At 37.7% G+C, this 25,517-nt stretch overlaps 1 protein-coding gene and 1 long non-coding RNA gene across 2 annotated transcripts; both read right to left on the bottom strand.

Moving 5' to 3' along the window:
- Positions 1–152: 152 nt before the first annotated feature.
- Positions 153–19,009, bottom strand: LOC138194263 (uncharacterized). The gene is made up of 15 exons (XM_069142869.1): positions 18,956–19,009; positions 18,276–18,326; positions 16,928–17,233; positions 16,140–16,199; positions 15,992–16,051; positions 4,405–4,449; positions 3,986–4,063; positions 3,841–3,906; positions 3,523–3,582; positions 2,488–2,583; positions 2,145–2,163; positions 1,834–1,915; positions 1,614–1,677; positions 992–1,032; positions 153–904 (listed from the first exon to the last, which is right to left on the bottom strand). Exons 1-15 carry the CDS (start codon positions 18,996–18,998, stop codon positions 812–814), a joined length of 1,164 nt encoding a protein of 387 aa, XP_068998970.1. The 5' UTR covers positions 18,999–19,009; the 3' UTR covers positions 153–811.
- Positions 19,010–19,395: 386 nt separating this feature from the next.
- On the bottom strand, positions 19,396–20,592 carry LOC138194312 (uncharacterized). The gene is made up of 3 exons (XR_011177917.1): positions 20,134–20,592; positions 19,756–20,046; positions 19,396–19,668 (listed from the first exon to the last, which is right to left on the bottom strand). It is a non-coding gene; the product is annotated as an uncharacterized lncRNA (long non-coding RNA).
- Positions 20,593–25,517: the final 4,925 nt, after the last annotated feature.

Here is a 25,517-nt window from a genome sequence, read left to right as displayed (position 1 = left end):
ATGATTGCTGAACTTTTTTTTTTATCATGTCAACTGGAAAAAAAATACAGATATTAAATGAACTTGCAACTTAGAATACAGTTTGTAGGAAACGTATCTTCTTTACAAGCAGTGAAAACATTTTTCCAGACAAGGAAGTGGGACATCTTTACTGCAGAGTAAAGAGGGAAGTCCTGGTAGATGATCAGTGTTCAAATTACAGGACTTTGACAACAGAGACCAGAGATCACAATGTTTCTCGACATCTTACATCACCATCTACTTGGAATTGCTAACATAAGCTTAAAAAACATGATTCATGCCGTAATGACCAGGATCACATGGTGTAAGAAAACTTACATTCAATACTTGGACAAAAAAACATTTTGCAGATACACTGAGTAACAACATTTTATGTAGGCAGGGGACAATTTGTTGATATACAACATATGTTCAATATAAATGTTTCCTTTGGTATTAACACAAGAAATCTAACAATAAAAGATGCAAATATCAGTGGTGTTATGACTGTCAATCTTTACCACATGTTCAAAATAAAATGATCAAAAAATAGCACATGGCTGGAAACTCCTATTAAAAGCAGTTTAGAACTGCATCATTCATGTCAGGTGTCTTTAAGACTGGAAAGAAGTATTCCAGTTGTGTCAAAGGCTTTCAACACCAGACCTCACAAGCATTTTGCTCCCTGTTAGATTACACAATACAATATACAGCTTGAAATACAAGACAGGTTATGAAACTACACACTGTTTGAAAAGCACTCTTGTGGCTATCTTCTTTCTTGGCTGCACATTGTGAAAAAGTTTGTGTTTCAGTGTGCCTGCAGGATGCTGTAAACCATATCCTGCAGGGCTGATGCAGCTGGATCCTCTGAGATGGTGCAGTATACATGGTATAAGTCAGACTAGTAAAGAAAGACTGCAACTGTAAAAGCCTTTTAAATCTATAGCACCAAAAAAACTACAGCTATTGTGCTCCTTATCTTACTTACATTTTCACTTTGAGGCTCTTGTCTGTTCAATTTCTCAGAGCCTGCAGGTAAAAGAGAACCGCACACTAAATTAACTTATTTTCAGTCATTTTCCACATATTGTTGTCTGTATCAAATACAAAGAGACATAGAAGGGAGATGTGAAGGATTTCTGTAAATACAACTAATCTAAATTGTAATTTACTTGATGATTGTTATGAATTGGACAGCCATTGTGCTTCACTAATTTAGAAATCTATAATAAGTCTTCATTAATTAAAAAAAAACTGCCTTTATCACAAGCCAATACAATATTATGGAAACAAAAGCCCCTTTTGTGTTTAATGTTGCGTTTGTTCTTTTTCATGGAGCAAAAGTAAGGAAAGAAATAACGTTACTAAAAGTTTTGGTTATTAAACTGATTAACTATACAAACTATAAAGCTTAAAAAAAAAAAACATATAGCTACAATACTTACTGTCTTGATAAATCTCTTTAAAAAAGACACCTAACAAATAGCTAAACCTGCAGATGAACTAAGAACAAATATTTATTGTACACACAACGTAGTACACAGTATGAAATCTGTTCATATCCTCTATCAGTCTACATTCAGTTAGGTGTAAAGCAAAAAGCAGCTTACCAGTCGAACAGCCATTAGCAGATACTGAGGTGATCACCTCGTAGGCCCCCTCGTCCTCACGTAACTTAAAACACCACAGAAGAAGTGAGGTAAGATGCCACATATTCATGAATACCATATTTCAACACGTTGTTTTACTTAGAGTAGCTTTGCTATGCAATGTTTGATTATTCCGAGAGATGTGAACAACACATTTGACAGAAAAATGTGTTTTAATTACCAATTCTCCATGGTCAAGATTTCTCATGCAGACAACGTCATCTGCAACAGAACGTTGTGATGCTGTAATGCTGCCATGAGTTCTATTCAGAAATAAAGAAAAAAATGTGTAATAATAGCTGGTGAAGGTAAATGAGATGTTCATTAATGTCCTGCTTCACTCAAGCAACCACACATTTTCAAGTGGTTCTGTGCGGTGGCTGAATAAGACAATTTTACACGTTAAAGCTAACTTCTGCATAAAAGATGACAGAAAAAAAATGGGAAATTAGCTTTTGCTAAACAAAAAAAAGAAAAAAGAAGATTTCTTACCTCTTGTAAGTACAACTTTCTGGACAAAAACAAATAGCGAAAGACAAGTTTCAGGCAGAGCACAGAAGTCATGCTCATGTTGGCTGAATGGCATTACATTTGCTTTACAATCACTGGCTCATTAACAGCTGTGTGACCAGTAATATTCAATCATGTTAACAGAGGTGCACAGCAGAGAAATAATAAACTGACAAGCTCGGATTCAGTGAGAGCTTCTTAAAACAGCAGACCCTTTTGCAGGAAACCACCTTCCTCAAATCTCAATTTCAGTAATATAAACATAATATGTATGTGCATATTGAAAAATAGCTTTACTTGATATGTAAATTGATATAGTTCTCACCAGTTCTCCTTTTGATGAAACGTGCCAGGACCAGTAAGATGACAACAAGTGTCACGAAACCAGCCACAGCTACTGCAGACTTCCACACCGATGCTTCTGTTTGAAGGCCACAAACAAGTTTTACTATTAATACAAAAGCAGTGTGATTGTTTGCTCCCACCGTACTTTTTCCAGTGCATGGACCACCAAATAACAAACAAAAAAACTCATGACTGACACTCATATGAATTTAATGTTTAAATAAACTTTCAAAAAGAATGAATCATTAAATTCAGATTAAAGAGGAGCATGTTTTACTGTGACACTGAAGAGCAAGAAATACTGTTCAGACCAACAGAAACATTTTGTATTTGTCAACTATCCACTGGGGTGACAACTTTTAACAGTAAAATTGTATAATTTTGGTTCTTCACATTCTGCAAAAAAATAACATGTTGTTCAAAAAAACGTGTCATGAAGAGTTTTTTTTCCACTGTGCTAATTATTTTCTGATCACCCTTACAACTTGTTCTTCCTGGTCTAAGAGGTAATTTGTTATTTTCCAGTTTTTCTGTGTACACCTATTTTTTCAGAATGAACTGGGTGGCAGATTTGTAGAAACCAGCTAACTTTGAAATGTCTCTACTTGGTCAGTTCTTTACTCCTTGTACTGACACACAACTTCACCTCAATATAAAAGCAACTGTAAACTTTCACTTAACTTTGAGCCAAATCCTCTGTTGTTCCTAAACTATCAATGAAACAAGACCCAGCTGCCCAAAAAAACATGAAGTGTCATGTTACTTTGGAACACTTGCAAATTGGAGAGTCTGTGTTAAATGGCTTTGTCTCTAACAGTTATATTGATGCAAACCTTCTCAAATCAAAGGCGACACGTGGCATTTTAATGTTGAAGACATCATCTTATATCAAATGATATGTCCTGATGCACAGTGTCTAAGGAAGAGCAATGTGTGACTTGTCATATGTTGTATGGTCTTGACTGCATAATTTGTGATTTACTAATGAAAAATTTAACATTAGCAATTCTGTTACCTGATTCTGGTTTCACAGAAGTGGTCGGACTGCAAACAGTGGGCGTGAGAACAGTCGACTCTGCAGCAGAAACGCACAAAAAACTTTTTAAATCCTTTATAGACGTCATGTGTGATAAGTTGCTGTTTAGATGTACGCCATAGTTTTAAGCAACAATTTTGGTTCTTCACATTCTGTAAAAAATAATATGTTGCTCAAAAAAACATGATAAAGAACATGCCAAGTAAAAAAACAATATATTAAATAAAATTCCCAGGAAACAGTTGACAAAAATAATTCTTTGCTAAAAATAATATTAGCATGCAGCTTTTTGCTCACCTGTTCCTGGATTTTTGGGATGTTCAGGCAACAAGCCAGCATCAGTGCCAGACTTGAATGTCTGATCTACAGTAATAGCCAGAAACATTAAAAACATTCACAGCAATACATCTTAGCGTTTTCGATAGGGTCAGAAGAATCTCACCTATAAAATTGTCATTCTCAGTTTGTTTGACAGCAGAGGTCATATCAGTTGTTGGACTGAGATTAGCAGTAACTGATCCTTAAAGACAAACAAATATGATATAAACATCAAAATAGAAACTATGTCAAAAATATTCATAAGTTTCTGAGATAATCTTTCTTGCTCATTTGCTATCATCTTCTTCCTTTCTCTGTGTAATAAAGGTATAAAATGCTACAAAAAACAATTTTTAAAAAGTCATTTTGACCAAGTGACACTCAAGTAAACATTATATAAATATATACATAACCTGATTTTTTTTTTTACAGGAAATACAGGAGTGGAAGCATGAGGCCAGCTAATAGTATGACCTATTATAAATCATGGTCAGTAATTTTTGTAAAGTTCTTCATATTCTTTAAATATTTGGTATGTCCTACCTGTGGTTGTAGTAAATGTCCAGAAAGGCGTCAATCTGTGTGACTCTGTTCATAAAAGATAGATTAGACTTTTAAGTTTCTCGTGTGAATAACTGTGAGAGATGGTGTGTTTGTGCATCACTTGAACAGGCAGCAATATGAGATAAATCTCAAGACATTTTTAATTATTTTTTGCTCTTTTAGCTCTGTATGTCAGCACATTCAGTTTACATCAATATATAGTAATATCTGTGTGGGAGGACATCCTTTTGAGACGCAGTGCCCACCGTTTAGGGCTTTAAAAGTACGTGAAAATATACGCCATGTCCTACCTGTGCTCATGGTTGATGCTGACTTTGTTCTGGTCATGATTGATTCTCTTTCCAAAATATCTACAGGTAAAGGATATCAATGAAATTAATTTGCATGCAAATAAATTGACATTTGTGCTAATATTGTCATTTGTGCAAATACTTAAACAGATTTAGAAGTTTTTTAGCAATGCCATGAACATTTCTGTGGCAATTGAACTTGATAGTCGACCCACAACTGTGATCCAAGTGTTTGTTGGAGTTTTGTAAAATTTTGGAGAGATATTCAAGAACTAATAATATTTTTATGAACTGCAGCTGCACGTTCTGCTAATTAGCTTGTGATATGATAACATACGAAACTAGGATGCTGAAAATGTTTGCATGCTGACAGATCCAATCTTGACTCTGACTAAGTACAAGGAGCTGCTAGCATGGCTGTAATCTTGGTGGCAATTCAAACCAAAACAAAGATGTGGGCAGCATGACAGTGCTGTTGTACCGTCTGCTCAATCTACTCCAACCACAACCTCATTTTGGCCATCGCTGTTCTTAGAACCAGAAATATTGTTCTGTTAACTTGATCCTTTCTTAAAGAGACCCAGAGTCTGAAACAAAATAAACTGAACAGACATCTTAATTCTGATGTCATAGAGTCTAATAAAGATTTCAACTGATATGCAAATGAAGTCTGGTTCAAATGTCAATGCAGACTGTGATTCATTAATTTGCCCATTTAGTAGCAGTTATTTTAGTCATTTTCATTAACGTCAAAGAAGTGTTGTATCACATATTTTGTAAAGTCAATCAGCATCTTTGACTCACCAGTTAAACTGTATCTATCACTACGAGGAGACAAAGAGTTGGGTTCACTTTCCAAACTGTAATCACAGCTGACCTCCTTTTGTTGAACTGAATGTAGAAATCTCTGAAAATCCTCAAGTGTGACAGTGAACAGGCAGAACCACTGTTTCTTGGAGTTCATTTTCTTCTTTATGGTTGTTGTGTCAACTGGACGACTTCCTTCTCCAAAGTACAGGTTACATGTTGTATCATGTTTCACAGATCCAGGCAGAGAGCAAGTCAAGAGAACTCCGTATTCATCATGGTGAACACTCATCTGTGGTTTTAGACCTACATGAAGATGAATAAAAAGTCATTAAATATAATGAGCCGGTCTGCAACAAAATACAGTACATGTTAGCTGTGTAGCAACAATTTAACACCTAACACCTCATCTCACTAGTGACATTTTAACATTAGATATCTAGCACACCATCTGATCACAAGTCCAAGCATGAGAAAAGTATACTCACTTCATATGTTGATGGAGGATATGTCACTATGTGGAGATGGAGAATTTGTATCTCCATACGTTACAGTATAAAAACATTTCAGTTCAACTTTAGCAGGTAAAGTCTGATGTGACATCAACAACAGCCGAGTTCCTGTCAGTGTCGTCAGACAGGAGAACGTTTCAAACGTTTTTCTGTTCACAATGTAGAAATAACACCGATCCACAGAAACAGAAGATGGAGCCTGACAGCTCAATGTAACTGAGTCTGTCTCTGTGATCACTGATGAATTCACTGTCAGTTTCACTAAATGAAGAGCTGAAAATTCAGAGGTGAAGACACATTATTTCAAATGCTTAATAGTTCCTTTAATATGATACTCCTGATGAAAAATTTTGGATTTTATTGAGGAAGTGAAGAAAAATGTAAGTGTAAAAGTAGTCAATTACTAGCATATTATAAGCTAATACAACAGTGATAACAGTATAGAAGGACAGCTGAAATGTATTAAGATTATTCACTGACCTTGGACTTGAAGCTCATGAAAATAACCTGTTGAAATGAAAATATGATAACAAAATAAATACATGAGATAATAGCTCATTAAAAATGATCAAACTCAAAGATCAAGATGTACTTTGTCTCAGTGTGGAAACTAGTTTTTGCTTCATGCAGTCACATAACGTTTGCAAGTGTAAACGTGCATTCATGTGTAAAAGCAAACAAATATATACAAGAAGTTTAAATTACACATGAGGATGACAATCAACAGGCGTCCAGCCATGATGAAGCTCAACACAAAGACATCGAGAACCCTCCAAAGAAGATACTTGAGTGTCTGGCTACTTGGACGTTGATGTACTAAAGATTCATTTTGCAGAACTTGTTCACAGGAAAACCACAGAAAGTGTCAGAACTGAATCACCCAAACAAGCTACAGAAACGTGGTCAAAGTTCAGTTGTTGGAAATGTGGTTTATTTAGAACGAATGTAAATGTGGAGGTTAACCTCTGAACAAAGATACGGTAGGTTTAAGATATATTAGCTGTTTCAGGTTCTCACCATTGTGTACACACACACACACACACACACACACACATTGCATGTTCATAAACTATTTAAAAAATGTAGTACTGACCATTCAACCATAATTTTTACCTCGAGATTATTCTGTTCAGTCTGTGTTTTTCTTCCAGTCTCTGTAATAGTTTTCTCTTTTCATTAAATTATTGTGGATTAAATGTTGTTTTGTAGTAATTTATTAGTAGTTATTCTGTATAAGTGTGTTAAATTACGTAAATTTAAAGCACATGCATGGATCACTCCGTTTCTGTAAAGCACTTTATTAGAAACATGTATTTGTGTTAAGTACAGCATGAAACTAATGATGAAACTGAAGTTTAACTTTTGAAAATAATGACAGTTTTATCAGTTGTGTTTGAAGTTTTACTATTTAAAACATTGTAACATATGATAAGGAGATAAATGAATAATCAATTAATCAGCACATGACTAAGCAGAGTGAATAAGCTGCAAGAAAAACAACACTTGTATTTCCAAATGACTTTGGAGCGTGATGCAATGTATCTCTCAGGGTTGATCCAACTGTTGTCAGTCTATGAGAGAGAAAATCAGACATGAATGAACTTCCCACAATTGAGGTTAAATTAACATATTTTATGATAATACCTTTAATGACATGTACAAGTATGTCTACTCAAACACTTTTCTTTTTAGTAGAACTTGCTCCACCTTGTGGCTAATTAACGGTCGTTGTCCTAACAGTTGCTCATCTACAGGAGGTGCACAACAATCTCATGTCAAGACGTGTCGTAATATCACAACATTAGCCAAGCTCTGTTTAACTGTTTGACATAAAAAGGAAATGTCTTCCTTCTATGATAGAAACATATTTCATGAAAATCTTACTTTCTGACTGACAACTCTGGTAATGTAACATTTGCAAACAACAACAACAAAATTCCCCCACACTTTGGTGAGAAGACAAATATTATTATTAGTTATCATGACTTTGTCATTATAGTGATTTATTGAACCGTTTCCTTCAGAAATAAAAACGCAGCTTACCAATGTTGCACTCATAGGTGACGATACTGCAGGTTTCATCAAAACAAGCCTGCAAATATTTTATCAATGTTAGACAGAGGAGACAGTAAGAATGTAGTCTTATTGAAGAAAGAATAATGATGGTGTGAAGAAAAACCTGTTAGAAGCAAATGTGGTGACACCACTCTGCTGTTGTTTAAACTTACCATATCAGTCCTGTCGGCTAAAACAAAAAACAAAACACAACTCAATATATTTTTAATGAGCGAATGTAAAAGGAATATCCATGGTACAACTTTCTGGACAAAAAGAAATAGCGAGACAGAAGTGTCAGGCAGAGCAAGGAAGTCATGCTCATGTTGGCTGAATGGCATTAAATTTGCTTTACAATCACTGGCTCATTAACAGCTGTGTGACCAGTAATATTCAATCATGTTAACAGAGGTGCACAGCAGAGACTTAATAAACTGACAAGCTCGGATTCAGTTAGAGCTTCTTAAAACAGCAGACCCTTTTGTAGGAAACCAACTTTATAACCATACATGGAAAATTCCTTGACATATTCCATTCACCCATCACCTGCTTTATCCTGTACAGGGTCATGCGTGGGCTGGAGGCTATCCCAGCTGACTTTTGGAAAAAGGTGGTGTCCACCCTGGACAGGTTGCCAGTCCATCACAGGGCCAAGACAGACAACCATTCATGCTCACATTCACACCCACAACCAATGCAGAATCATCTATCAATCTAACATGCATGTCTTTGGACTGTAGGAGGAAGCTGAAGCGCCTCTAGAAAACCCACACAGAAAGGTACAGAATACAGAAAGACCAGCAGGTTCTAAGCCCAGCACCTTATGCTGTAAGGCCACAGTGATAACCACTGCATCACTGTGATCACTGCAACCCAAGCCATGCTCAAACTGACAATAAACTTCTGGATGCTGTGGACACTAAGAAACATTTAAACCTTGTTAATTCAAAATCAAAACAAATCTAGTAAAACTGAATAAACTGAAGAAAATCTCAATTTCAGTAATATAAACGTAATATGTATGTGCATATTGAAAAATAGCTTTACTTGATATGTAAATTGACATAGTTCTCACCAGTTCTCCTTTTGATGAAACATGCCAGTACCAGTAAGATGACACCAAGTGTCACGAAACCAGCCACAGCTACTGCAGACTTCCACACCGATACTTCTGTTTGAAGGCCACAAACAATTTTACTATTAATATAAAAGCAGTATGATTGTTTGCTCCCACAGTACTTTTTCCAGTGCATGGACCACCAAATAAATTAAAAAAAACAACTGATGACTGACACTGATATGAATTTAATGTTTAAATAAACTTTCAAAAATAATGAATCATTAAGTTCAGGTTAAGGAGGAGCATGCTTTACTGTGACACTGAAGAGCAAGAAATACTGTTCAAACACACAAAAACATTCTGTATTTGTCCATTATCCACTCGGGTGACAACTTTTAACAGTAAAATTGTATAATTTTGGTTCTTCACATTTTGCAAAAAATAACATGTTTCTAAAAAAAAACGTGATAAAGAACATGCCAAATAATAAAACAATATATAAAATAAAATTCCCAGGAAACAGTTGACAAAAATAATTCTTTGCTAAAAATAATATTAGCATGCAGCTTTTTGCTCACCTGTTGCTGGATTTTTGGGATGTTCAGGCAACAAGCCAGCATCAGTGCCAGGCTTGAATGTATGATCTACAGTAATAGCCAGACACATTAAAAACATTCACAGCAATACATCTCAGCGTTTTTGATAGGGTCAGAAGAATCTCACCTATAAAATTGTTATTCTCAGTTTGTTTGACAGCAGAGGTCATATCAGTTGTTGGACTGAGATTAAACATCAAAATAGAACATATGTCAAAAATATTTTTAAGTTTCTGAGATAATCTTTCTTGCTCATTTGCTATCATCTTCTTCTTTTCTCTATGTAATAAAGGTATAAAATGCTTCAAAAAAAAAACTTTTTTTTTTAAGTTATTTTGACCCAGTGACAGTCACGTATACATTATATAAATATAAACATAACCGGATTTTTTTTTTTTTTTTTTTTTTTTTTTTTTTAACAGGAAATACAGGAGTGGAAGCATGAGGCCAGCTAATAGTATGACCTATTATAAATCACGGTAAGTACTTTTTATAAAGTTCTTGATATTCTTTAAATATTTAGTATGTCCTACCTGTGGTTGTAGTAAATGTCCAGAAAGGCGTCAATCTGTGTGACTCTGTTCATAAAAGATAGATTAGACTTCTAAGTTTCTCGTGTGAATAACTGTGAGAGATGGTGTGTTTGTGCATCACTTGAACAGGCAGCAATATGAGGTAAATCTCAAGACATTTTTCGCTCTTCAGGCTCTGTACGTCAGCACATTCAGTTTACATCAATATATAGTAATATCTGTGTGGGAGGACATCCTTTTGAGACGCAGTGCCCACCGTTTAGGGCTTTAAAAGTGCGTGAAAATATACGCCATGTCCTACCTGTGCTCATGGTTGATGCTGACTTTGTTCTGGTCATGATTGATTCTCTTTCCAAAATATCTACAGGTAAAGGATATCAATGAAATTAATTTGCGTGCAAATAAATTGACATTTGTGCTAATATTGTCATTTGTGCAAATACTTAAACAGATTTAGACGTTTTTTAGCAATGCCATGAACATTTCTGTAACAATTGAACTTGATAGTCGACCCACAACTGTGATCCAAGTGTTTGTTGAATTTTTGTAAAATTTTGGAGAGATATTCAATAACTAATAATATTCTTGTCAACTGCAGCTGCACGTTCTGCTAATTAGCTTGTAATATGATAACATACGAAACTAGGATGCTGAAAATGTTTGCATGCTGACAGATCCAATCTTGACTCTGCCTAAGTACAAGGAGCTGCTTGCATGGCTGTAATCTTGGTGGTAATTCAAACCAAAACAAAGATGTAGGCAGCATGCCAGTGCTGTTGTACTGTCTGCTCAATCTACTCCAACCACAACCTCCTTTTGGCCATCGCTGTTCTTAGAACCAGAAATATTGTTCTGTTAACTTGATCCTTTCTTAAACAGACCCAGAGTCTGAAACAAAATAAACTGAACAGACATCTTAATTCTGATGTCATAGAGTCTAATAAAGATTTCAACTGATATACAAATGAAGTCTGGTTCAAATGTCAATGCAGACTGTGATTCATTAATTTGCCCATTTAGTAGCAGTTATTTTAGTCATTTTCATTAACATCAAAGAAGTGTTGTATCACATATTTTGTAAAGTCAATCAGCATCTTTGACTCACCAGTTAAACTGTATCCATCACTACGAGGAGACAAAGAGTTGGGTTCACTTTCCAAACTGTAATCACAGCTGACCTCCTTTTGTTGAACTGAATGTAGAAATCTCAGAAAATCCTCAAGTGTGACAGTGAACAGGCAGAACCACTGTTGCTTGGAGTTCCTTTTCTTCCTTATGGTTGTTGTGTCAACTGGACGACTTCCTTCTCCAAAGTACAGGTTACATGTTGTATCATGTTTCACAGATCCAGGCAGAGAGCAAGTCACGAGAACTCCGTCTCCATCATGGTGAACACTCATCTGTGGTTTTAGACCTACATGAAGATTAATAAAAAGTCATTAAATATAATGAGCCGGTCTGCAACAAAATACAGTACATGTTAGCTGTGTAGCAACAATTTCACACCTAACACCTCATCTCACCAGTGACATTTTAACATTAGATATCTAGCACACCATCTGATAACAAGTCCAAGCATGAGAAAAGTACACTCACTACGTATGTTGATGGAGGATATGCCACTGTGTGGAGATGGAGAATTCGTATCTCCATACTTTACAGTGTAAAAACATTTCAGTTCAACTTTAGCAGGTAAAGTCTGATGTGACATCAACAACAGCTGAGTTCCTGTCAGTGTCGTCAGACAGGAGAACGTTTCAAATGTTTTTCCGTTCACAATGTAGAAATAACACCGATCCACGGAAACAGAAGATGGAGCCTGACAGCTCAATGTAACTGAGTCTGTCTCTCTGATCACTGATGAATTCACTGTCAGTTTCACTAAATGAAGAGCTGAAAATTCAGAGGTGAAGACACATTATTTCAAATGCTTAATAGTTCCTTTAATATGATACTCCTGATGAAAAATTTGGATTTTATTGAGGAAGTGAAGAAAAATGTAAGTGTAAAAGTAGTCAATTACTAGCATATTATAAGCTAATACACCAGAGATAACAGTATGGAAGGACAGCTGAAATGTATTAGATTATTCACTGACCTTGGACTTGAAGCTGATGAAAATAACCTGTTGGAATGAAAATATGATAACAAAATAAATACATGAGATAATAGCTCATTAAAAATGATCAAACTCAAAGATCAAGATGTACTTTGTCTCAGTGTGGAAACTAGTTTTTGCTTCATGCAGTCACATAACGTTTGCAAGTGTAAACGTGCATTTATGTGTAAAAGCAAACAAATATATACAACAAGTTTAACTTACACATGAGGATGACAATCAACAGGCGTCCAGCCATGATGAAGCTCAACACGAAGACATCGAGAACCTTCCAAAGAAGATACTTGAGTGTCTGGCTACTTGGACGTTGATGTACTAAAGATTCATTTTGCAGAACTTGTTCACAGGAAAACCACAGAAAGTGTCAGAACTGAATCACCCAAACAAGCTACAGAAACGTGGTCAAAGTTCAGTTGTTGGAAATGTGGTTTATTTAGAACGAATGGAAATGTGGAGGTTAACCTCTGAACAAAGATACGGTAGGTTTAAGATATATTAGCTGTTTCAGGTTCTCACCATTGTGTACACACACACACACACACACATTGCATGTTCATAAACTATTTAAAAAATGTAGCACTGACCATTCAACCATAATTTTTACCTCGAGATTATTCTGTTCAGACTGTGTTTTTCTTCCAGTCTCTGTAATAGTTTTCTCTTTTCATTAAATTATTGTGGATTAAATGTTGTTTTGTAGTTATTTATTAGTAGTTATTCTGTATAAGTGTGTTAAATTACGTAAATTTAAAGCACATGCATGGATCACTCCGTTTCTGTAAAGCACTTTATTAGAAACATGTATTTGTGTTAAGTACAGCATGAAACTAATGATGAAACTGAAGTTTAACTTTTGAAAATAATGACAGTTTTATCAGTTGTTTGAAGTTTTACTATTTAAAACATTGTAACATATGATAAGGAGATAAATGAATAATCAATTAATCAGCACATGACTAAGCAGAGTGAATAAGCTGCAAGAAAAACAACACTTGTATTTCCAAATGACTTTGGAGCGTGATGCAATGTATCTCTCAGGGTAGATCCAACTGTTGTCAGTCTATGAGAGAGAAAATCAGACATGAATGAACTCCCCACAATTGAGGTTAAATTAACATATTTTATGATAATACCTTTAATGACATGTACAAGTATGTCTACTCAAACACTTTTCTTTTTAGTAGAACTTGCTCCACCGTGTGGCTAATTAACGGTCGTTGTCCTAACATTTTCTCATCTACAGGAGGTGCACAACAATCTCTTGTGTCAAGATGTGTCGTAATATCACAACATTAGCCAAGCTCTGTTTAACTGTTTGATATGAAAAGGAAATTTCTTCCTTCTATGATAGAAACATATTTCATAAAAATCTTACTTTCTGACTGACAACTCTGATAATGTAACAATTGTAAACAACAACAACAAAATTCCCCCACACTTTGGTGAGAAGACAAATATTCGTATTAGTTGTCGTGACTTTGTCATTATAAAGTGATTTATTGAACCTTTTCCTTCAGAAATACAAACGCAGCTTACCAATGTTGCACTCATAGGTGACGATACTGAGGGTTTCATCAAAACAAGCCTGCAAATATTTTATGAATATGTTAGTTAGAGGAGACAGTAAGAATGTAGTCTTATTGAAGAAAGAATAATGATGGTGTGAAGAAAAACCTGTTAAAAGCAAAAGTGTTGACACCACTCTGCTGTTGTTTAAACTTACCACATCAGTCCTGTCGGCTAAAATAAAAAACAAAATACAACTCAATATATTTTTAATGAGCAAATGCAAAAGGAATATCCATGGTACAACTTTCTGGACAAAAACAAGTAGTGAGAGAAAAGTGTCAGGCAGAGCATGGAAGTCATGCTCATGTTGGCTGAATGGCATTAAATTTGCTTTACAATCACTGGCTCATTAACAGCTGTGTGACCAGTAATATTCAATCATGTTAACAGAGGTGCACAGCAGAGACATAATAAACTGACAAGCTCGGATTCAGTGAGAGCTTCTTATAACAGCAGACCCTTTTGAAGGAAACCAACTTTATAACCATAAATGGAAAATTTCTTGACATATTCCATTCACCCATCACCTGCTTTATCCTGTACAGGGTCATGCGTGGGCTGGAGGCTCGCCCAGCTGACTTTTGGAAAAAGGCGGTGTACACGCTGGACAGGTCGCCAGTCCATCACAGAGCCAAGACAGACAACCATTCATGCTCACATTCACACCCACAACCAATGCAGAATCATCTATCAATCTAACATGCATGTCTTTGGACTTAAGGAGGAAGCTGAAGCGCCTCTAGAAAACCAACACAGAAAGGTACAGAATACAGAAAGACCAGCAGGTTCTAAGCCCAGCACCTTATGCTGTAAGGCCACAGTGATAACCACTGCATCACTGTGATCACTGCAACCCAAGCCATGCTCAAACTGACAATAAACCTCTGGATGCTGTGGACACTAAGAAACATTTAAATCTTGTTAATTCAAAATCATTTCAGTAATATAAATGTAATATGTATGTGCATATTGAAAAATAGCTTTACTTGATATGTAAATTGACATAGTTCTCACCAGTTCCCATTTTGATGAAACGTGCCAGTACCAGTAAGATGACAACAAGTGTCACGAAACCAGCCACAGCTACTGCAGACTTCCACACCGATGCTTCTGTTTGAAGGCCACAAACAAGTTTTATTATTAACACAAAATATTAACACCACCAAATAATAAAAAAAAAAACTGATGACTGACACTGATATGAATTTAATGTTTAAATAAACTTTCAAAAAGAATGAATCATTAAATTCAGGTTAAGGAGGAGCATGCTATACTGTGACACTGAAGAGCAAGAAATACTGTTCAAACCAACAGAAACATTCTGTATTTGTCCATTATCCACTAGGGTGACAACTTTTAACAGTAAAATTGTTCAATTTTGGTTCTTAGCATTCTGCAAAAAATAACATGTTGCTCAAAAAAATGTGATAAAGAACATGCCAAATAATAAAACAATATATAAAATAAAATGCCCAGGAAACAGTTGACAAAAATAATTCTTTACTAAAAATAATATTAGCATGCAGCTTTTTGCTCCCCTGTTGCTGGATTTTGGGATGTTCAGGCAACAAGCCAGCATCAGTGCCAGGCTTGAATGTATGATCTACTGTAATAGCCAGAAACATTAAAAACATTCACAGCAATACATCCTCGCGTTTTCGAAAGGGTCATAAGAATCTCACCTATAAAATTGTCACTCAACTTTGAGCCAAATCCTCTGTTGTTCCTAAACTATCAATGAAACAAGACCCAGCTGCCCAAAAAAACATGAAGTGTCATGTTACTTTGGAACACTTGCAAATTGGAGAGTCTGTGTTAAATGGCTTTATCTCTAACTGTTATATTGATGCAAACCTTCTCAAATCAAAGGCGATACGTGGCATTTTAATGTTGCAGCCATCATCTTATATCAAATGATATGTCCTGAAGCACAGTGCCTGAAGAAGAGCAATGTGTGACTTGTTATATGTTTTATGGTCTTGAATGCATCATTTGTGATTTACTCATGAAAAATTTGACTGTTACCTGATTCTGGTTTCACAGAAGTGGTCGGACTGCAAACAGTGGGCGTGCGAACAGTCGACTCTGCAGCAGAAATGCACAAAAAACTTTTAAAATCCTTTATAGAAGTCATGTGCGATAAGTTGCTGTTTCGATGTACGCCATGTCCTACCTGTGCTCATGGTTGATGCTGACTTTGTTCTGGTCATGATTGATTCTCTTTCAAAAATATCTACAGTTAAAGGATATCAATGAAATTAATTTGCGTGCAAATAAATTGACATTTGTGCTAATATTGTCATTTGTGCAAATACTTAAACAGATTTAGATGTTTTTTTTAGCAATGCCATGAACATTTTTGTGGCAATTGAACTTGATAGTCGACCCACAACTGTGATCCAAGTGTTTGTTGGAAAGATATTCATGAACTAATAATATTCTTGTCAACTGCAGCTGCACATTCTGTTAATTAGCTTAGAATATGATAACATACGAAACTAGGATGCTGAAAATGTTTGCATGCTGACAGATCCAATCTTGACTCTGCCTAAGTACAAGGAGCTGCTAGCATGGCTGTAATCTTGGTGGTAATTCAAACCAAAACAAAGATGTCGGCAGCATGACAGTGCTGTTGTACTGTCTGCTCAATCTACTCCAACCACAACCTCCTTTTGGCCATCGCTGTTCTTAGAACCAGAAATATTGTTGTGTTAACTTGATCCTTTCTTAAATAGACCCAGATTCTGAAACAAAATAAACTGAACAGACATTTAAATTCTGATGTCATAGAGTCTAACAAAGATTTCAACTGATATGCAAATGAAGTCTGATTCAAATGTCAATGCAGACTGTGAGTCATTAATTTGCCCATTTAGTAGCAGTTATTTTAGTCATTTTCATTAACATCAAAGAAGTGTTGTATCACATATTTTGTAAAGTCAATCATCATCTTTGACTCACCAGTTAAACTGTATCCATCACTACGAGGAGACAAAGAGTTGGGTTCACTTTCCAAACTGTAATCACAGCTGACCTCCTTTTGTTGAACTGAATGTAGAAATCTCTGAAAATCCTCAAGTGTGACAGTGAACAGGCAGAACCACTGTTTCTTGGAGATCCTTTTCCAGATAGTTGTTGTTTCAACTGGACGACTTCCTTCTCCAAAGTACAGGTTACATGTTGTATCATGTTTCACAGATCCAGGCAGAGAGCAAATCAAGAGAACTCCGTCTCCATCATAGTGAACAGTCATCTGTGGTTTTTGACCTACATGAAGATTAATAAAAAGTCATTAAATATAATGAGCCGGTCTGCAACAAAGTACAGTACATGTTAACTGTGTAGCAACAATTTCACACCTAACACCTCATCTCACCAGTGACATTTTAACGTTAGTTATCTTGCACACCATCTGATAACAAGTCCAAGCATGAGAAAAGTACACTCACTACGTATGTTGATGGAGGATATGCCACTGTGTGGAGATGGAGAATTTGTATCTCCATACGTTACAGTGTAAAAACATTTCAGTTCAACTTTAGCAGGTAAAGTCTGATGTGACATCAACAACAGCTGAGTTCCTGTCAGTGTCGTCAGACAGGAGAACGTTTCAAACGTTTTTCTGTTCACAATGTAGAAATAACACCGAACCACGGAAACATAAGATGGAGCCTGACAGCTCAATGTAACTGAGTCTGTCTCTGTGATCACTGATGAATTCACTGTCAGTTTCACTAAATGAAGAGCTGAAAATTCAGAGGTGAAGACACATTATTTCAAATGCTTAAGAGTTCCTTCAATATGATAGTCCTGATGAAAAATGTTGGTTTTATTGAGGAAGTGAATTTTCAACTGAACTGCGGCTGGAGCTCCGAAAGACGTTTGTATTGGTTGTAAAAATTTAAATGGTTTGGAAAAATGTTGTATATAGACTCCATCTTTTGTAAATCTTTGTAAATTAAGTTATCAAATAAAAAGTCAATTTGGGTCTTTTTTTAAATTTTATTAAGAACAGTTTAAATTTTAAATGGTGTTCACTTAGCTTTCTCACCTTAGCAGTCTCAAAGTCAGTCAGCATTAACATCACATTACGTGAATACATTGAAAATGACAAGGACGAGTGCTGTCACAGGGACATCTACCATATAATCCTCCATTTCTGAGATAACCAGGGTACTGGCTGAGGTGAACATTTTGCCGAGGATGTCAAATGGTCTACAGATAGCAAAACTGGGCACTAAATGATGAATTTAGTTTAGTAGCCAACTATTTACAATATGTGGTGTGTGTATAAAGACATTTTACTAACGTGAAGTTGGATTCAGCGTGGTCACAGGAAGCAAAGCAGAGGTCGAACTACCTGTAGACACAAAATAAGCCAGACACTTGTTTTAAAATGTTTTGACATATCAGTGTGACTCATCAGTAAAGTAAGTAATTGTGTCACCTGATGCTGATTTCACTGATGTATAGGAAGTAGTGAGTGAACTGACAGTGGTAACTAACTGTGGTGTCCTGACATCAAGACCAGGTGATTTTAAAGAATAATGTCTCAAAAATAACAAACCCAGTGATTGATAAACAATAATGTCATAGATTTTAGTTTCAGTGCATGTGCTACCTGTGGTCTCACATGGACTTAGTGTCGTCTGGGTCATGGTGGACTCTAGTTCAAAAATTTTGTCGTTAAAAGACGACGATTTGAGTCTGTCAGTTGTACGTTGTAAATGACCAGAAATAAGTAAATATTTAGGATATATCAGTTATTTGTGCGCTCTCTTACACAGCTATTTCACAAAGAACTGAATTCAGATGAGGTGCAGCAGTAATTAGTCCCATCCAACAATTCCAGAGTCACCACATTTTGCTTTTAAGATTTAGCTTAGTCATTCAGCATTAACATCAGATTACATGAATAAATTGAAAATGACAAACACAGTAATTGAAAAGCAATAATGTAATGGGTCGTTGTTTAAATGCATGACTTACCTATTGTGTCACTGGAAGTTGGCATTATCTGGGTGATGGTCATTATTCTTTCATGAGGACCTGATTTCAGAGAATTTTCAGCAGTAATTAGTCCTTTCCTACAATACCATAATCACCACATTTTACATCTAAAATTCAGCTTTGTCATTCAGCATTAACATTTTCTGTGTCATCTGAGGTCAATGTGTAATGTGTAATACAAAGTGTAGTTAAATCTATCAATACTCAGAACAGCAAGGACCTGGACATAAAGCTAGTTCAACAAATTATCAAACTGTCAAACGTACGTCACCTCTTGGTATAGATGAGGTTTTAATGGGAACAGTTTGTTAAAACAGTTTTTCTTTCCTTTCCTTTTTTTTTGGGGGGGGGGGGGGGGGTCAGCACCTAAGAATAAAGAGCATTGCAGTGTAGTTACTTACTTTGGATGCTGATGTGGATTACTTTACTCAGTGGTGATTGATATTGCCCTTTGTTCTTTGAAGTGTGATAACATGTTACTTCAACCTCAGCAGGTGAACTCTGATGTGTCATCGACAGAAGCTCAGTTCCTGTCATTGTGTGCAGACAAGAGACTTCTTTGGCAGTTTTTGGACTTGTGAAGTACAAAAAACATTCAGCGACAGAAACCGATGAAGGAGTCTGACAGTTCAGTGTGACCAAGTCTGTCTCTGTGATCACTGGTGGATTCACGCTCAGTTCAGGAGGAGGGGCTGAAAATGAAAACACATGTTGGAAAAAGTAAATGGACGATATATTCAGCACCTAAGAATAAAGAGCATGGCAGTGTAGTCACTTACTTTGGATGCTGATGTGGATTACTTTACTTTGTGGTGATCGATATTGTCCTTTGTTCTTTAAAGTGTAATAACATGTTACTTCAACCTCAGCAGGTGAACTCTGATGTGTCATCGACAGAAGCTCAGTTCCTGTCATTGTGTGCAGACAAGAGACTTCTTTGGCAGTTTTTGGACTTATGAAGTACAAAAAACATTCAGCGACAGAAACCGATGAAAGAGTCTGACAGTTCAGTGTGACCGAGTCTGTCTCTGTGATCACTGGTGGATTCACGCTCAGTTCAGGAGGAGGGGCTGAAAATGAAAACACATGTTGGAAAAAGTAAATGGACGATATATTCAGCACCTAAGAATAAAGAGCATGGCAGTGTAGTCACTTACTTTGGATGCTGATGTGGATTGCTTTACTTTGTGGTGATCGATATTGTCCTTTGTTCTTTAAAGTGTAATAACATGTTACTTCAACTTCAGCAGGTGAACTCTGATGTGTCATCGACAGAAGCTCAGTTCCTGTCATTGTGTGCAGACAAGAGACTTCTTTGGCAGTTTTTGGACTTGTGAAGTACAAAAAACATTCAGCGACAAGAACTGATGAAGGAGTCTGACAGGTCAGTGTGACCGAGTCTGTCTCTGTGATCACTGGTGGATTCACGCTCAGTTCAGGAGGAGGGGCTGAAAATGAAAACATATGTTGGAATACATAAATGGACGATATATTCTTCAAAGTAAAAAATGCTGTGATGCTATTTCTTTTTAAAATGAATAAGTCTGATGCACACTGAACATTTTCTTCACACCTCACCCTCATGTTAAGAGCAGCTTTGTTGTTTGTACCGATATTGTAGTTAGATATCCTTACATTACTTCACAGCAGTAATATTTACTCACAGTGTATGGTGATGGAGGACATGTTACTCTCTGGAGATTGATGCGATAAAAGGTAAAAACATGTCACTTCAACACTAGCAGGTGAGCTTTGACGCATCAACGACAGCAGTTCATTTCCTGTCAGTGTCTTTAGACAAGAGAAGAGTTTGGCAGGTTTTTCTCTTAAAATGCGAAAGTAGCAGTCAGTCACAGACACAGAAGATGGAATCTGACAGTTTAATGTGACTGAATCTGTCTCTGTGATCACTGGTGTATTCACTCTCAGTTGAGGTGGAAGAAGGTCTGAAAAAGTAAGTAAGTATTTGGTGAAATAACTATATTTGCATCCATTTAAAGCATTTTCTGATGATATATTTATAATTAGTTACTCACTGTTTACAGTGATGGTGGTTGTATCACTGTCTGCTGACATAGAATTAATAGCTCCAATCTGTACAGTGTAAAAACATCTCACTTCGACTTCAGCAGGTAAAGTGACATGTGCCATCTTCAGCAGCTCAGTGCCTGTTAGTGTCAGCACACAGGAGACATCTTTGGATGCCTTCTGATTTGCAATGTAGAAATCACACTGCGACACAATAACAGATGGCGGAGTCTGACAGGTCAGTGTGACTGAGTCTGTCTCTGTGATCATCGGTGGACTCACAGTCACTGTTCTGTCTATTGGGTTGATGTTTAGATTATTTTAATTTATCCCCCTGGTGGTTGCATGTGTTATTGCAGTTAGTTTAGCAGTAGAAGTCTTCTCTTCATTTATTGGCCAATAGGGTCACATGACGTGGCCAGAGCAATGATTCCAGCACACAGCACAGGTGAGGGATCACATGTGGGCAGCTAATCCTCTGCCTTTCTTACATTGAGTGCCTTGAGAAGCAATGCTTGTGAGTACCAAAATACCAGGTGTGCTGAATTGTACTGCTTATTGAATGTTTACATAGAACTTTAACATAAAGAGAGACGTTTTTTATGGAGCTAGTATTTTTTAGCATCTAAATTAAGGTAAAGCATTGTGATGACTCAGCAAAAATGTTAATTATCAAGCCATGCCTTGTTTGTTGAAAAGGAAGGTAATTTAGCACAGTGTTTTATTCTGTGTGGTACATCAGAAAAGATATGTAATTTTATTTTGACATATATACTGATTGAGTGATTTATTTTGTCCTTATTTCAGTTTTAAAAAAAAGATTGTTGTACACGAGAAGAGGAAAACAAACAGTAAACGTTCATTCAACTTTACTTCTTCGTCTGACTCTCTATGCAACAGTATGTTCGCTATCTGTCGAAGTGTGGTCTGACACCTACTCTGAGGACAGAATAGTAAAAAAGCTACTTCACGGCGGGCACTTCAACACAGAGGAAAGGAAGCTTGTGTGAGCCATTGTTTTATTTCACCATGTCGAGGAATGATGAAAAGGAATCAGACGCGGATGCTCATATTCAATGTACGAGCCCCCTTTTAACTCTTTCAGAATATTCTGCCTCCACATCTAAAACAAAATCATCTGCTACAACAGCTGCTGCGGTGGCACGTGCTAAGGTGCAAGCAGCTAAAGCACGTGCAGCATTTGCACAACAGGAGGCAGAACTAAAAGTCAAAGAAGCTCATATAGCGGCTAGGCTGTCCACTCTGAACTGTGAAAGGGAAGTAGCAGCAGCTGAAGCAGAGGCTCAGGTCCTGGAGGCAGCTCTTGAACCGGAGTCTCGCAGAGGGAGTAAGAGGGACCTTCAGGTTACAGCAGAAGGAGCTGCTCAGCGTACTCATGACTATGTCGAACAACAGTCCCAGCTGCATAACTCTGACTGTGGAGCTGCTAAACTCAGTACATGTCTGCCAGTCCCACAACCCCACCAGCAGTTGAGAGAGCATCCTCATCACTCCCATAGTACACACTGGTATCCTCTCAGTGCTGTGCCTCAGAGTGGTTACTATGATGATACGCATGCAACAGCACAGCCCAAAAGCCCAACACCTGAGTTTTGCCAAAGCTCCATGGGTCAGGAAAACGACATCTCCAGGTCACAGCCAAAAGGGCAGACGCAATCGCATCATATTGTACCGCATGATTTCCCAACGGCTAATTCTAGTTCTTTAGCACAACCCTCTTTTGGCCAGCAGCCTACTTCTCCAGTTGATAGGGCAGCATATTACCCACAAACCGACGACAGAATTGGGGTAGGTGAAATCACAAGATATTTACTACGTCGTGAGCTAGTGAACTCCAGCCTTGTTAAATTCAACGACAAACCAGAAAATTATGCAGCCTGGAAGTCCTCATTCTACAATGCTATCGGTGGACTAAACTTAACTGGCAGTGAGGAGCTTGACCTCTTAACGAAGTGGCTGGGAAGTGAGTCAGCAGAGCATGTAACAAGAGTTCGTTCTGTACATGTGACAAACCCAGCAGTAGGTCTACAGAGAGCTTGGGAACGCTTGGAGGAGTGCTATGGCTCTCCTGAAGTTGTGGAGAAGGCACTCTTTGAGAAAATAGAGAACTTCCCAAAAATTAAACATGATGACCCCGTGAAACTCAGACAGTTGGGTGATTTATTAAAGGAATTGGAGGCTGCTAAATCTCAAGGAAATCTGCCTGGGCTGTCATATTTGGACACCGCTAGGGGTGTAAACCCCGTTGTTGAAAAGCTCCCTCGTGGTTTGCAGGAGAAGTGGCTTGTGCAGGGTTCAGTGTTCAAAGAGGAGCATCATACTTCCTTCCCTCCATTTGCATTCTTTACAAGCTTCATATGTAATGAAGCACGACGAAGAAACGACCCAAGTTTCTTTCTTTCAACAACCCCTGTGGTTACAAGGTCGGAGTATATCGGAAGAAAACAAGACTTTGATAAACGCCACATTTCAACTTACAAGACAGAAATCAGTTCAGGATCTCAAGTAGGTGGCTTGATTTCTAACCTCAAGTCAGCTTCTCAGACAAATGTTTCAGCAAATAAACTCAATGACATTGATAAACAGTGCCCAATTCACAAGAAGCCTCACCCCTTAAAGAAGTGCAGAGGTTTCAGAGCCAAATCATTAGAGGAACGCAAGATGTATCTAAAAGAAAATGGCATATGTTTCAAGTGTTGTTCCTCCACTACTCATTTTGCAAAGAGCTGTAAAGCAACCTTGAAATGTGCTGAATGTGGAGACAACAGTCATGTCACCGCTCTACATGCTGGACCTCCTCCATGGGTCAGTAACGACACCCCTTTAGAGCATGGCGGGGAGTACGAAGGAGACGTGCCTCAGCCAACTGTTAGCTCAAGGTGCACAGAGGTCTGTGGAATAGGTAAAGGCTCCAGATCCTGTTCAAAAATCCTTCTGGCCAAGGTGTACCCCCACGCTCACCCAGACAGAGCAAAAAGAGTCTATATTATGGTGGATGAACAAAGTAATAGATCCTTGGCCAGGTCCGATTTTTTCAGTCTGTTTCATATTCAAGGTTCAGAGGCTCCTTATACTCTCCGCACATGTGCAGGAACCACAGAGACCTCAGGGAGAAGAGCAACCAAATTTGTAGTTGAATCTTTAGATGGGACAGTTAACGTCCTACTGCCCACTCTCATAGAATGCAATGACCTGCCGGAAGATCGGTCTGAAATCCCCTTTCCAGAGGTTGCAAAACATCACCCTCACCTCAGATCCATTGCTCACAAGATACCACCTTTGGATCCAGAAGCCCAGATACTCATTCTCCTGGGACGCGACATCCTACGATTGCATAAGGTGCGAGAACAACGCAATGGTCCACATGACTCCCCTTATGCTCAGAGGCTTGACCTCGGTTGGGTTATTATCGGAGATGTTTGTTTGGGACCTACCCACAGACCAACAGAGGTGGCCTCATTCCGCACTAGTGTGCTTGAAAACGGGCGTCCATCTTACCTGACTCCATGCCCCAACCGGATCCATGTCAAAGAAAAACATACCATGCCAGCTTGGCAGAAGGTCTCTTCAAACAGTTTCAAACCAACTTCAGGTGACTGCACTCTCGGAAAGAACATCTTTGAGACAACTCGAGACGATGAAAAGGTGGGCCTTTCTGTTGAAGATAGGCAGTTCCTAAAAGTCATGGACCGAGAAATGCACATTGATGACAGTAACAGCTGGGTAGCACCCCTTCCATTTCAAGCACCCCGATCACATCTTCCAAACAATAGAGAACAGGCAGTAATGCGCTTAAACTCTCTTTGTCATTCTCTCGAGAAGAAACCAGAAATGAGAGCCCACTTTGTGGCCTTCATGCAGAAAATGTTTGATTGTGACCACGTTGAGCTAGCACCACCTCTGTCAGAAGGAGAAGAATGTTGGTATTTACCCATTTTTGGAGTATACCATCCACAAAAGCCAGGAAAAATCCGTGTTGTTTTTGACTCTAGCGCCCAATACCATGGCATCTCGCTCAATGATGTGCTACTTACCGGCCCAGACTTGAACAACACTTTGCTTGGAGTCCTGTTGCGATTCCGACAGGAAAACACAGCCGTCATAGCTGACATTGAACAAATGTTCCACAGTTTCCTTGTCAGCGAAGACTCTCGCAATTTTCTTCGTTTCTTGTGGTTCAGAGGAAATGATTTCAGGAATGAGATTGCTGAATACAGAATGAAGGTGCACGTATTCGGAAACAGCTCATCCCCTGCTGTCGCTATCTATGGTCTTCGTCGCGCTGCACAGCATGGAGAGACAGAATACGGGGAAGATGCTAAGCACTTCGTGGAGCGCAATTTCTATGTTGATGATGGCCTAACATCCCTCCCATCGGCCACAGAGGTCATTGACCTGCTCAAGAGGACACAGGAGATGTTGGCTTCCTCAAACTTGCGACTTCACAAAATAGCATCAAACAGCACTGAAGTCCTTGAAGCCTTTCCCACAG

This window comes from Embiotoca jacksoni, unplaced genomic scaffold (genome assembly GCF_022577435.1).
Source record: "Embiotoca jacksoni isolate LCO1_2020_lvr unplaced genomic scaffold, fEmbJac1.0.p SCAF_1, whole genome shotgun sequence".
In the NCBI taxonomy this organism is placed as follows: Eukaryota; Metazoa; Chordata; class Actinopteri; family Embiotocidae; genus Embiotoca; species Embiotoca jacksoni.
Note: the sequence above shows the minus strand (reverse complement) of the source record. Positions and strands in the feature narration are given on the sequence as shown.

What these genes read in the sequence shown, in the direction of transcription:
- LOC138194263 (XM_069142869.1), bottom strand. Translation starts at nt 18,998, where the DNA reads ATGACCATCACCCAGATAATGCCAACTTCCAGTGACACAATAG. An exon ending in TGATGGATACAGTTTAACTG is followed by an intron (nt 16,200 to 16,927) that starts GTGAGTCAAAGA and finishes CTTTAACTGTAG; the next exon opens with ATATTTTTGAAAGAGAATCA. An exon ending in TCCCAAAAATCCAGGAACAG is followed by an intron (nt 3,583 to 3,840) that starts GTGAGCAAAAAG and finishes TTTCTGCTGCAG; the next exon opens with AGTCGACTGTTCTCACGCCC.